Consider the following 15,107-nt stretch of genomic DNA (forward strand, 5'->3'; position numbering starts at 1 on the left):
CCAAAACAAGCTATGTGATATCATCACCCACTACCTTCCAAAAGTGTTTGTAGAACAAGCTCTTTCACTTCCTCGTGTTTGAATGGAGTATTCAACACCTCCAACGTATTATTATCAACTATATTTGTCACCCCTCCACCACCTTGTCTCCCAAATGATTTCTTCCTTCAATAGTAGTTCATCCAACTCATTCTCTACCGAAATGGACTCGTCAATACACACTCAGATTGAGTCCTTTCTTTTATCTTCCAAGGAATATTACCAAAACATTGGGGCCCCTGCTTTTATCTTTTGGAGAGGAAATGATATTATAGTCCTCTATGCATAGCCACGAGGTATCATTTCCTGTCTTTAAAGATTATAAGATGTCCATGATATGCATCTTCATACTTTTTTAACCAGGAAAACCATATATGACTAAGAGTTGAAATTGTTTATTTTGAGTCATTTAAAAAAAAAAGATGAAATATACATCTCTAAATTGTCCTTCCACATTAAGCATAGTTCCCCACACCCCTTAAAGACTGTGATGCACCTCCTTTCTTCTTGGTTTCCATAAAAAAAAAATCAAATCGGGACCTACTTCCTTCAGCCAATTTTAGGGAATAGTTGCACCCTGAACAAATATGATCTGAAACCTTCTTCTAAAAAAATATATATATTGAAATAGGAGGTCATGACTTACCATTATTATATACTAGAAGCAAGATTTTTTTTAGAATGCTCCAAAACTAATTTTTGGGTGATAACTAAATCTTTTATTTTAAAAGCTCGTAACATTGATAAATATAAAAAAATGACTACAAAGTTTATTCAAAAAAATTCAAAAACAATAAAATAAAATAAAGGCAAGCAAAAGATTTTTACTTTCTAAATATTTTTTTACAAATTACCCATAATTTACTGGTAACTTCCTTGAATTTTGTCATTACTACTTTGCAAATCTTTGTTTATTTTAAAAAACTATAGAAATTTTCTCAAACACAACAGACCACATTAGAGTTTACAAAAAATAAAGAACAATAGAAAAGTAAAAATATTTTAAAACTTAAAATACTTAAAATGTTAAATGCTATTTTATGGTGGAGAAAAATAAAATTAAAAGAAAAATATTAATAATTTTTAATCATGGTTACTTTAAATGAATTATTTTTAAATTAAAAATATTAGTATTAAATCATGTTAATGGAAAATTTAAAAAATATAGAAGATGAAAATTAAATATTTCAAATTTAATAATTCAAAATAAAACAAATGTGAAACTTTAATTTTTATAATAAACAAAGTAGATTTAAAAGACTATGGAGTTACACTAATTTAGTAAATTACCATGCAATTCTGGTCAAGAGAAAAGAAGTTTTGTATATGCCCTGCCTTCCATTCCATAAGTTCTTGCATTGGCTTTACGCCGAAGCTGAAATCGGAGAAAACCGAGCTTTGATTTCTCCCCAACAAACACAATCCATTCTCAACCATGTCATTCTCACGAAGGTTAAGGTTTTCTGTCTCTCTTTCCATTCCCAATTTTTCCTCTTTTCTTCAAAACTCCTCACATTCTCACTTTCACTCTCAGCCCCCATCCATTCAAAATGTTGACGATGCCGTTTCCCAATTCAATCGCATGCTGTGTATGCGTCATACCCCACCCATCATCCAATTTAACAAGATTTTAGATTCCTTTGCCAAGATCAAGCACTATTCCACCGCTGTTTCCCTTTCTCACCGATTGGAACTCAAGGGAATTCAGCCTGACTTTTTTACTTTGAATATTCTCATTAATTGTTTCTGTCATATGGGTCAAATTACTTTCGGTTTCTCTCTATTGGCCAAGATTCTCAAGAGGGGTTACCATCCCGACACCATAACCTTCACAACACTCATCAAAGGTCTCTGTCTTAAGGGACAAGTCAAGAAAGCACTACACTTTCACGACAAGCTATTAGCACAAGGATTTCAACTCGACCAAGTTAGTTATGGGACTTTGATCAATGGAGTATGCAAGATAGGAGACACAAGAGGTGCCATCAAGTTGCTGAGAAAGATTGATGGACGACTGACTAAACCTAACGTGGAAATGTACAGCACAATTATTGACGCCCTGTGCAAATATCAACTTGTAAGTGAGGCTTATGGTTTATTTTCTGAAATGACTGTCAAGGGAATTTCTGCTGATGTTGTCACGTATAGTACTCTAATATATGGCTTCTGCATCGAGGGTAAGTTGAAAGAAGCAATTGGTTTGTTAAATGAAATGGTATTGAAAACTATCAACCCAAATGTTTATACCTATAATATACTGGTTGATGCATTATGTAAAGAAGGAAAGGTGAAAGAAGCAAAAAGTGTGTTAGCTGTGATGCTCAAAGCATGTGTGAAACCTGATGTTATTACGTATAGTACTTTAATGGATGGATACTTCTTAGTTTATGAAGTGAAGAAGGCACAACATGTATTCAATGCTATGTCCCTAATGGGAGTGACTCCTGACGTTCACACTTACACGATCCTCATTAACGGATTTTGTAAGAATAAAATGGTGGACGAGGCATTAAATCTCTTTAAGGAAATGCATCAGAAAAATATGGTTCCCGGTATAGTCACATACAGTTCTCTTATTGATGGTTTATGCAAATCAGGGAGAATACCTTATGTTTGGGATCTTATTGATGAGATGCGTGATAGAGGTCAACCCGCAGATGTAATCACCTACAGTTCTTTAATAGATGGATTATGCAAAAACGGTCATCTTGACAGGGCAATTGCATTGTTCAACAAAATGAAAGATCAGGAAATTCGACCGAATATATTCACATTCACTATACTTCTTGATGGACTATGTAAAGGTGGAAGACTTAAGGATGCACAAGAGGTTTTTCAAGATCTTTTGACTAAAGGATATCATCTCAATGTCTACACATACAATGTTATGATCAATGGGCATTGTAAACAGGGCCTGCTCGAGGAAGCATTGACCATGCTGTCAAAAATGGAAGACAATGGTTGCATCCCTAATGCATTTACTTTTGAAACTATCATCATTGCTCTCTTTAAAAAAGATGAGAATGATAAGGCAGAGAAACTTCTTCGACAAATGATTGCTAGAGGCTTGTTGTAAGACTAAAACTATGTGAGAACTTTCTAGTTACACGTGAAAAAGAAGATGGACAATGCAATGGGCTCAATATCACTTTAGTTTTGATTAAAGGTGATATGTACTTAGCTTCATTTTTTATGTTATAAATATAACAATAGCCAAATGATTACTGTCTTGATTTAACCATCCTTTTCCTTCTCAATGTATTGTGGATGCTTGCTTTAATGATTTACTCAGTCACTCCTCATTGTTTGTGTTTCAGTTGTGAAACTAATCTGAAACTGACATGATTATTTGAAATGCTTTATCTCTTATAGTTGACTTTGTTTACCTAAAAGCATAGAAACTAAAACTGGATCTTATTTTTTTCTGATTGCTTCTTGTTCTCTTTTTACAAAATGAAAAAAATAAGCATACGACTATGCTGTCAGGTATGATACAAACATGACAGTCTTCGGATGTTAAATTTGCACAAAGGATGTGAACATATGGTGAATAGGCAAAACAGCTTGGTGAAGGATGGAAGTAGACCCATTGTTTCTCTTGCTTTCTTCATACATGGATTGCCTAGGCCTCTGTTCACACGTCCTAATGAAGGCATTTTAATTTCTCCTGGATTATATCTGCACTAGGTAATCACAACAACTCAAAGAAAAGAAGGCTGGCCAATTCAAAATCAGTTTAGGTGTATCAGATCCAAAGATTGGTTGTCAGATATCTGAACTCCCTAAAATTCCTTGCCAAAGTAACGAGTTTGACAGTGAGCTTCTTCGTGGTGTGCGCCTCCATTTTGATAGGTTTGTTAGTGACCTCAAGGTTAACATTTTCTCCTGCCTCTTGTGTTTCTTGCAAGCAGGATCCCCGTGTCCTGTAGAAATATATTTCTCGAATTAATTTATTTAAATTTCTTTTTTCCCTTGATTGAATTCTGTAGTCCAGGGATTTGGAAAAGGCACAACTTGGTCTGGGGCATAGTTACAGCAGAGCAAAGGTGAAATTCAATGTTAACCGTGCCGATAATATCGTCATTCAAGCAATTTTCCTTCTTGATACACTTGATAAGGATATTAATTCATTCTCCATGAGAGTCAGGTGGTTTGTGTTGGACAGTGAATTCTCTGATAAGTATATAATTTTCATATTCTAAATAGTTTTCTTCCTTTAGGAGAATTATTAAACTTGAAGAGTTGAATTCTCTGCTGTTCATCAATTGTGTGCCGAGAATGGTATTCTTGGCATTTTCCAGAACTGCTGAAGATTATAAATGATAATTATCTGTATGCCAAAGTTGCAAAATTTATTGAGGATAAATCAAAGCTGTCTGAAGACAAGATTGCAGCCGTAACTGACATAGTTCGTGATGAAGATAAAGCGAAGGAGATTGTGGAAGCTGCCAAGGCCTCCATGGGTAGAATTCTTGTATTTGTGCTGCTTTTGACTTTTGTCTCATTCTCTATTTTAATCTTCCCCTTATTTTTCTTCAGGACAATATTTGTCCCCAGTGGACTTGATTAATGTCCAACAATTTGCACAGAGAGTAATGGACCTATCCAAGTACAGGCGGAAGTTGTATGATTACCTGGTTGCTAAAATGAATGACATCGCACTAAATTTGGCCTCTTTAATTGGTGAAGTTGTTGGTGCACGATTAATTTCCCATGCAGGTAGCCTCACAAATTTAGCTAAATGCCCTTCTTCAACTCTTCAAATTCTTGGTACAGAGAAAGCTCTGTTCAGGTTCCTGCTTCACACATATAAGGCAATAGTTGCCCATCACTCAAATCCCCCATCATTTGCAGCCAAACTTCCTTGTCATGGTTCCCGTGTTTTTTGTCAAGAAAGCAGCTAATTTTGGTATTCATTGTTGATGCCACTATTCTTTGTTTGCTGTTACTTGACTTCTAATTTGTAATGTCTTTGACTGTTCTATTCAGGGCATTAAAAACAAGAGGACACACTCCTAAATATGGTTTGATATTCCACTCTTCTTTTATTGGTCGAGCATCTGCCAAAAATAAGGGCCCAATAGCTCGCTATCTTGCCAACAAATGTTCAATTGCATCACTGATTGACTGCTTTTCTGGCTTGTTTCTTACATTTTAATTTTAGCAATCTTGTGCCTTACTTAGTACCTCAGTACCTCATTGCATGAGATGATTTTGTTGTACTGTGATGCAGAAAGGGGTACTACTACGTTTGGGGAGAAACTCCGTGAGCAAGTTGAGGAGCGACTTGATTTTTATGACAAGGGAGTTGCCCCTCGTAAGAACATAGATGTCATGAAGTTGGCTATTGAAAGTGTTGAAAACAAAGGTAAGGATGGGGGGATCTACCCCCTGGTTCCCTCCCAACATCCTCGATGATTCCCTTGAGTAATATGCATTTGGTTTAAACTCTCTCAGATTTCATTGCCATGTTTTTCTTTTTTTGCTGATATATATATATATATATATATATACATATATATATATATACACGTGTGTGTGTTATAGTGGGATTCTACTGATTTATGATAAATTGTTGTAGATACAGCGATGGAAATAGAAGCACCAGTTGAAGTTTCAGGCAAGAAAGCCAAGAAGAAGCATACAGCTGTCGTTACAGATGACATGGCTGTAGATAAGCCCACAGAGACTACAAATGGTGATGCATTGGAGGATCATAAGTCAGAAAAGAAGAAGAGAAAGAAAGAAAAGAGGAAATTGGACACGGAGAACGATCAAGCCATGGATGATGGTGCTAATGGGGTTGAAAGCGAACAAGATGGAGCAGTTAAAAAGAAGAAAAAAAAGGATAAAAAGGGTGATAATGGAGAAGTACTAGTGGCTGCTATTGAGACTAAGAAGAAGAAGAATAAATCAAAAAATAGAGATACTTAATAAAACTATGGAGTGCAATTTTAATTGGTAAAAACGGATTTGTCATGTAACTATTTTTGGATAATGTCATGTTTATTTTTTCTGCTATGTACTTCTGTCAATTGCTTCGCTTTGTGCTGACTGCTTTTCATTTTTAACATACAATTTTTGTTCTAACGAGTTTTGGAAAATCATTACGTTATTTGAATATATATACATACATTATACATAATACTCTTAACATGATAATAATTCAATAATTCAACTCCATAATAAAGGAAAAAATAACGAATTACAATAATAAAGTGTTAATAGTATATCAAATTATATAAATGACAAAGTCATACATCAATTCATAAAAACACAAGTGACAATAGTTAAAACATTTTTTGTTTACATAAAGTGGAAAACACTAAAGAGATGAAAACTTGCATGGTCAATGAGGGGCAAAAATTACATGACAAGAGATGAAAACTTGCAAGTCTACTAATTATATCAAGAGTTTGATAATTTTCTATACCCATATTTGAAATTTAAACATAAATTTGGTCATGGCAACTGACAAGACGAGTTTAAAGAAAAGGACGTTACCACTTAACGCAATTGTCAAAGAATTCTCATTTAATGCAATGTGTATATTTTGTTTTGTTTTGACATAAAAATCTTTGTAAAAGATGAACTCGTGATAATAAATGTTGTTAGAAAATAATTTTTATATTACAAAAATATGCATAATTTGATTATTACAAAATATATAATTGAATTTGATGTCATTAAGATATTATTTTTAATTTTCATTTTATATAGAATTGTACTATGGTATATAAAAATTTATCTTATTTCTGTAAATGAAAATTTATTTGTAATCACTAAATACCCATGCTGCTTTATTGTCATTCTTGAAATAGACCATGAGAAAGTGACTAATTTAATTTTTTTATGGACAAATGTTAATTATAAAATTATTAATTTTTGTTAGTAGAATTAATTTCTTATTGATATTATTATAGGTTTTTCTTTAGTTGTGATTATTTAGTTTAGTTAGTTGGTTAATATTAGTTATCTTCTCCTATACTCTTGTAAATATACTAAAGATATATTTTGGCCACAAAATAATTTTTCTTTATCTGTAAAAATCATTAATGTACATTTTTGTTTTTCCGATAAAACATTTTTTTATTTACGTAATTAAGACTCAAACTCTAAGCATGCATAAAACCCTTTTAACATATGGTCATGTTACTCCTTCCGTTCCAAATACTCACATATTAAGGGATATAAGTATGCAATATGATTGTATTTAGTTTAAAATTCTCTTATTTAATATAAGATATAAATTAAATGTGATTTGTTATTCAGTGAAGTGCTTTTAAATAGGTTGTGTAAATGTGTAATGTTTCTTGTAAACATCAAATTTAATTATTTTAAATGAGAGAATATGTGAAAAAATAAATTAGCAAACGTAAAATTTTTAAAACATCAATAATTTTTAAATAAGTAAAAATAAAATATCAATAATTTTAGAACAAGGAAGTATTTGTATTCTTGTGTGTGGTGGAAGGTGGTCTAAAATTATGTGCACATTTTAACTGATTCTTACAAATATTTTTCTATTTAATAGGCATTACTTGACAAGTTGACATCATTTTCAAGAGCATTGTTATATGAATTTTTTTTTTCTAAACACAAAAGTGGCCGGTAAAATAAAAAATCGATATTTGATGTAAGGAAAACATATAGTTATATAGAATATCACATACATCTAGTATAATAGTTTATATATAAAAAATCACCATAACTTTAATAAATATATGTTATTAGTATAAAAAAATTATAGACTAAAATATATTTTTCGTTCTTATATATTTTTCGTCTTCGTAAAATTGAAATATATTATTTTTTATCCGAAATTAGGATTGAACGAATCCGAGTCTACTAGCCATTTTTTAAAACTTAAATTATAGATTAAAATATATTTTCGTCCCTATAAATATTGAAATGTTTGAAATCTATCCTTGTAAAATTTTGAATCTTTTTTTATCCTTCAAAATTTGAAATTTATTACTTTTTGGTCGATGTAGGTTTGGATATTTAAACCTATGTGTCACGCTTTCATTGGTTCCATTGATGACTATGTGAATGAGTGATTCATGAGAGTTAAAAATCGTCACAAAATGTAAAAAAAAAAAATCCACAATTTTGTAAATATCTCTTTCCTAACTTCCTTATTCTTTAACTTTCTTCATCTTCTTCGAATTTAAATAAACAATTTTTTTTAAATGTTATGTTCAAATGCAATAGCCAGTACCACCTTATCGACCCTGTCATCTTCTTTGAATTTTCCTTTAGTCTGAAAATCTAACACTTTCACTCCCAAATTCAACATTACGAATATTAATTCCAATGTCCTATTGAAATCAAACATTGCTTACAAACTCAACAACCTGACTTTCAAATTCACCTTTCTCTCGGATTAGCATAGTGGATGGAGAAGATGAAGAAAGTTAAAGAAGAATGAGGTTAGAGAAGAGGGATATACAAATTTTTAGGATTTTTTCTTTACATTTTGTGGTGGTTTTTAACCCTCAGAAATCATTCACTCTCATAGTCATCAATAAAATCAATGCAATAATAACATGTAGGTTTGGATACCTGAATCCACGTCTGAATAAAAAGTAATATATTTCAATTTTTTTTAAAAGAAAAAAAGATTCAAAATTTTACAGAGACAAATTCTGAACATTATTTATAAAAATCAAAAATATGTTTTAGCCCATAATTTAAGTTTTAAAAAATGTCCCATAGACTTGAATTTATCCAAGTCTAACTCTAGATAAAAAAAATAACATATTTTAATTTTATAAGAATAAAAAATATATCAGAAATTTTGCATAGACATATTTCAAACTTTTTTTATATTTATAGATAGAAAAATATATTTTAATCAAAGTTATACTATTAATTATTTAAAAAATGGTCGTTAATATATATTTTTAAAATAATATTATAAAAATTTAACTATTTTATGTACAGCGAGTCCGTGATTAATGATGAATGACAATATCATATAATACTTTTATATTATGGTCCATCTATTAATAGTATATTGAAGTTGAACAATAGATTGTAGACTCAAAGTTTTATCTTGGGAAATGATTCAGAATGTCACTTTCTTATCTACTCTAATGGTAAATGGCTATTAACGATTGAAATTAGATAACCTTTCAATCACTCGAAAAGCCAATTATGCATTGATCTTTCAACACGAACGCCACGCGGCGAATCGTACACAACATCATGAAAACACAATTAAATCTTATCTTATAGTAAATCAAAATTATTAGTTTCATTAGAAAAGATAATGTAAAACAGCTTTGGCAAGTAGTACTTTAATGTAGTAACTCTTTGGTGACGGTAAATTTTATATTTGTTTTTTTAACAAATATAATCTCATGAAAATTTAAGAAAAAGAATAATTTTTTTCTTTTGAAGGTCTTTTATCATCTCGATAAATAATTTATTTTAGATTAATGTGTTAAATTTTTATGTATAGTTGGATCTAAAATTATATAATTGTAAGTATAATTAAATAAATTAAGAATATGTATTAAATAAAAAAGATATTATAGAAATAAGAAAGAGATATAATACCAAAGTGTTATTGGAAGAAAAAGGAGATATCAAATGTTATAAGAAGAAGATAATGTTATTGAAAGAAAAAGAGTAATTAAAAGATACTTATCTGAAAAAAAAATGATTGAGAACATTTATAGTAACTCATTGATATATTAACATCATATGAACTTAAAATATGAGGGTATTTATAAGTTTTAATACTTATTAAAAAACACCTTTGATATTTATAAAGTATAAATCTTAAATATCATGTAACTGTTATAATTTTCTCCTCATTTTTACTGTCAATAATTTTAGTTTTGAATCTTTATCATTGATAATTTTATTTTTAATTTTTATTGTTGATAATTTTGATCTTCAATCTTTATCATTAATATCTAATCTCGATAATTAAAATATTTAAATACCAATTTTTGATACAATCAAAAAATAATAACGTTAAAACTCTTATAATTTATCTTTTTCTTCCACTAGTACACCTAAAAAATAAGGTGCATGTTTTAACATTTTGGAGAGTACACGTTATTGTACATGAAAGTCAAAATTATACAAATTGCAAAAGTGTAAGATAGACTGATAGAACATCTGTACAATTTAAATTCTCATGTGAAAAAGATGTATGTACGTTGGGTTAATGTGTCAAATAAGCAACTTTAACTTCCAATTTAAACTTTATATACACTTACCATATAAATATTTTTTACATTATTTAATTATGTATTGCCGAATAACTAAATTTTAAAATAATTTATCAAAAAAATTACAAAAATTACTTTAAAATCGATATTTAATATGATTTGAAATTATTTAACGGTATAAAAACATTTACACTTTCCTTAAAAAAAATTGCACTGATAATGTATTAAAACTGAATTCAATTATTTTTCCACCCCAAACATTAACTAAACATTCAATTACGACAATTGTAAATTATTTTGTTTAGCATAATTAATGGATGTTGATTTTTCAACAAGGCTAATTTAATAATTCAATTCAGTTCCTTTTTCAGAAGCTTCCATCAATTTTTTTTTAAGAGAAACTATTTTTGCAGAATATAATTGTATAAAGGTTTTTACAACCATGAGAGAAATAGAAAGAGATGAAGGAAAATTGTGTGATGAAGAAAAATAAAACTATATAGAAAAATGTTATCGATATGATTTTCTACTCATATGAAGTTCCCTATAATAAGTGTATAAAAAAAGTTCCCTAATAAGTGTATACAGTTATAACTGCACCCAAATAATTGAGACAATTCATGCATGTGAATTTTTTGTGGTCCTAAGCTCCTTAACAGAAGTAATTTCTCTTAAGTTGGCAGAAAACAATCCTGCAATCATGTATACCAAAATGGTAATGGTCCATAAGGTTTTATTTTAAACTTCCAAGAAATATATATTTTTGGATAAATTACAAATTAATTGACATGAAAGTTGTAATAATCCAAATTCCAAAAGTGCACGATAGAGCATCTATAACGGGCTAACGGTGAAACTCGACTTAGTTGTATAATTTAAATTTTATGTGAAAAAGAATAAAACTTGTCTGTGCACATGTGCTTGTCTCATATATACGCAACTTTAAAGTTCATAGTATACGATTTCTTATAATCGGTTATTCACATTTTCTTACTATTTTATTTTTTAGTTAAGAAAAAAATTAGGTAAAACAGTTAGAGATGTCTAAACTCTCAAGACTTAAAAATCTTTACAAAAATACTTAAAATTACCTTCTTACTCTCTAATGCTGCAACTATTTGTGCAATGATTTATGATTTCTTAATTCAAAAAATAGTTTAAACCACTGCATTAAAGTTGTTCTAAAAAACCAACAGAAAAATAAAACGGTACCTCACCGACTTCATCTTCTTGTATAGGACAAGGTGAATCATTGTCATTGGTACGTACAGAACTCAAAGGAACCGTTGTCCCCCACACATAGGACCATTGTACTGTGTTTTTTTTTCTACCTATCTCACTTTTTTGTCAATTATTTCAACAACAACAACAAGAGCACTACTTCCAAATCACAAAACTTACAAATAAGATGAATAAATAAAAAAGTTATGAAATTGAACATATACTGTTATCCAAATTTAATACATTTCAGATAGGTTGGTAATATTATAGAGACAATTGTTTATTCCAAATGAAACTTCTTCACATCGATTGTGTCTTTCTAGCATGCAATTTCTCATACTTTGACGTGTTTAATTTTCTGCAGATTTTTATTTTGATGATGATGTGTGGTAGAATCAGTAGGAGTAAAGGAATGATATATATATATATATATATATATATTTTGTCGGCAAAATGAATAGATCGAGTAAATTAATGGAGGGTTCAAATCTCTTACATGCTATCTTAGAGGGTACCACAATTGCAAGTAGGTGCAACTATAGGTCATGGCAATTGGCCAAATGTGTGGTCATTTTTTGTAAAGTAGGTTTTTTTTATAAAAATAATAAATTTAGTTGAATTTGGTTTTAAAAGCTCATTAAAGTTAGAATAAACCTTACAATTCAAAAGCACTTGTAAAAATATTTATAAATTATCTATTAACAATTTCTTACTATTTATAACGGTAATTGAATTCACATACTTAAAAAAAATGAAACTTATCTTTATCAATTAGATCAATCTTACTTGATTATGAAATACTAAAATAATTATTGGTTCTAGTTGAAATACAACAATAAGGCAAAAGACAAAAACATTTTACAGTTGACTCATTCTTTCTTGAATGTATCCCTTTCAATATTTTTTTTCCAAACATGCATTCATTATTTAGTGGCACCTCTCAATTATTTGTGCCCTACATTCCATTATTGTTGGTTCCATGTGAGGTTGATTTTCCTCTGCCCCTCCCAAACTCTCGATTATAATGAGTTAATAAAGTTGACTCATTTAAAGGAAGAAAGTCCAATAATCACCCTTTTTTTTTTCTCTCTCTTTCATTTTATCTTTTCATTTAGAAGACTGAAACACATATAATGCTCTCAATTATTAGTGTCTTTCTCAATCTCAACCACAATCTTGAGATTCCTTAGGATTCAGATATATTTCATTTTTTTTGTCTTTATTTTAGGGAATCTTTTATAATATAAATAAAAACTAGTGGATCTAGACTTAGTATCACTTCCTGCCTTCCTAATATAGTTTAAATAATATTATCTCACAAACTATTTGTTAAGAAGAAATACGAAAAATAGTATTTATTACAATTCATTTTTCGGAGCCCTTTGATTTCCGTCGAATTCTATTTTATATATTTTGATTATTTAATTAATATTTCTTTTAAAAAGGTCACTGTTCTACGTCAGTGTTTCGTGCATTTCGTGCGCATCCCTTTCGTACTAACCAGCAACACGCACACACAAAAAAACAGTGAACACAGATTACAATATTTAGGTAACTTTTTTTAATTATATAATATATGGAATCTTATGATGTGATGTTGAAATGATTTATTTTATTCATTTATTTTTCACAAAAAAAATAGATGAGATCTTGATACAAAAAGTTTTATCGAAAGAAAAATAAAAATAAACTGCAAGTTTATCAAAAGAGTATCTGTAATGGAATTTTATTTCGTAAATTTACACTAGTATCCCATGATGTGTTGTTATATTATTTAATGAATTTGTCATGTACTTATCAATAGAACCATATACATATAAAATATGTTAACACAATATAATATTATACGATTGTGTAATTTTTCTGATTAAAATTGTATATATCAAAATAAAACACTTAATAATAAAGGATTCAGTAAAAAAAAATAAAGGATTTAAATAGTTTATCTAGTAGATAGAAAAATTTAAACATCTACATCTCATTATATTATGTACAAAAATAATTACAGAAATTGGTAAGTCTTTTTTTTTTCCTTCTTGAACATGGTATTCAAATGTATCTTTTAGGTTTAATTTAATTTAAAGAGTTTAATAGACTTGTTTAAAAATATAAAATTCTTTAAATATTTTTTATTTACAAAATTTGAGCATGAAATGGATAGAATTTCCCTTTTTAGTAGCATACGTGCTTAATTGATTTTAGGTGGATTTTAATTTAAAATATTCCTATGAAAATCTATTTATGATATGGTCCATTTTAGATAAAATATTTTCTTCATTAAAAGGTGATACGCAAATATTTTTATTATATCAATAACTAAATCCCACGATTTTGTTGCACATTTCTATTCAGATTCGTGTGATGGTTAGAACTCTATAAAAGAAGTGCATTGCTCTTGCTAAGGTTAGTATTCTCATCTCATAATGCTTCCGCCTAAAGTTTTGATCTGAATATGTTTCTTGTTTATTAAAATGTTTGGATTGCTAAATTATTTTTACAAAAATCTTATTTAAAAGACCCATTTTTAAAATAGTTACTTGAGTCTATTAATATTATTAAGAGTTTATAATATTCGTGCATCTTGCTAAAGAGTTTCTTTGGTAAAAAAAAAAGAATTTCCTTTTTATTATAAAGAAGAGTTTCCTTTTTTTTTTTTTCCTGTCATTAACATTATTTACCGTCTCATCGCATGTACTAATGTATAGGAAAGAAATCTCACATTCCTATCATTTGGATGTGTAAATATATATATATATATATATATATATATATATATATATATATATATATATATATATATATATATATATATATATTTATATAAGTGTCAAATATAATTATTTGTAATTACTTTTATAGAAATCAAACAAACAAAAAACATAATGATGTGAAATAATTATATTTTTTTCTTTTATCTCGTGACAAATTAATTTGATACGTTTGTTATAACTTGAAAATTGTTAATATCCATCATCATTGATTTTTCAATGTCTATTTATATTAAATTTTGTTGGAATTAATTTTAATAGAATTTAAATGTGATTGAGATGTGTGTCTAAAATAATTTCAATGTTAAATTGACACTTTGTCTGTTTACCTATGAAAAAATCGATTTATATATATAGATTACTTTTGGTTATTGTAAATAAATCTTAATTTTATAATATTTTAACAATTATAAGCAAGTCTTAGGGTAAAATTTTTTTTATTTATGTTTTAATTTGCTAAGGTTGCAAAGTAGCAAGATTTTACAGTTTAGCTTATCTACTTAGGACTTGTCTGTTTTTTTAAGTAAACTTTCGTTGTTAGTGATGACTATAGTACTGTTATATTCACACCAGGGACGGGAACCACGGCTATTCCTAGTTTACCAAATGATATGAACTACATGGTAATTTATTTATTAACATATAATTAAACGCATTTTAATAAAAATATTTAATTTTTTAATTTTTTAACCAATACACTAAGAAAACAATAAGATTGTGTAAATTAAGTGTTAAGAGTCTCACATCGAGTAGTTAACAAACATGATAAGATAAGTGTTTATATAGTTGGCTAGATCATTTCTTTATGAATTAATTTTTAAAGAAATCTTTCGAATACTTTTATTCCACTTTAATATGATATCAAAGTTAGATTTTGTCCGATATGGATAAT

At 28.8% G+C, this 15,107-nt stretch overlaps 2 protein-coding genes across 2 annotated transcripts; both read left to right on the forward strand.

Annotated features, from left to right (window-relative positions):
- The first annotated feature begins 1,337 nt into the window (after positions 1-1,337).
- LOC114368772 (putative pentatricopeptide repeat-containing protein At1g12700, mitochondrial) lies at positions 1,338-4,287 on the forward strand. The gene is made up of 3 exons (XM_028326026.1): positions 1,338-3,205; positions 3,526-3,910; positions 4,029-4,287. The coding sequence occupies exon 1, from the start codon at positions 1,475-1,477 to the stop codon at positions 3,113-3,115; it is 1,641 nt and encodes a 546-aa protein (XP_028181827.1). The 5' UTR covers positions 1,338-1,474; the 3' UTR covers positions 3,116-3,205; positions 3,526-3,910; positions 4,029-4,287.
- LOC114368467 (nucleolar protein 56-like) lies at positions 3,516-6,079 on the forward strand. Its single transcript, XM_028325726.1, has 8 exons — positions 3,516-3,525; positions 3,747-3,910; positions 4,029-4,186; positions 4,285-4,502; positions 4,579-4,831; positions 5,029-5,177; positions 5,273-5,407; positions 5,621-6,079. The coding sequence occupies exons 1-8, from the start codon at positions 3,516-3,518 to the stop codon at positions 5,971-5,973; spliced, it is 1,440 nt and encodes a 479-aa protein (XP_028181527.1). The 3' UTR covers positions 5,974-6,079.
- The last annotated feature ends 9,028 nt before the right edge of the window (positions 6,080-15,107 follow it).

This window comes from Glycine soja, chromosome 9, assembly GCF_004193775.1.
Source record: "Glycine soja cultivar W05 chromosome 9, ASM419377v2, whole genome shotgun sequence".
Taxonomy (NCBI): Eukaryota; Viridiplantae; Streptophyta; class Magnoliopsida; order Fabales; family Fabaceae; genus Glycine; species Glycine soja.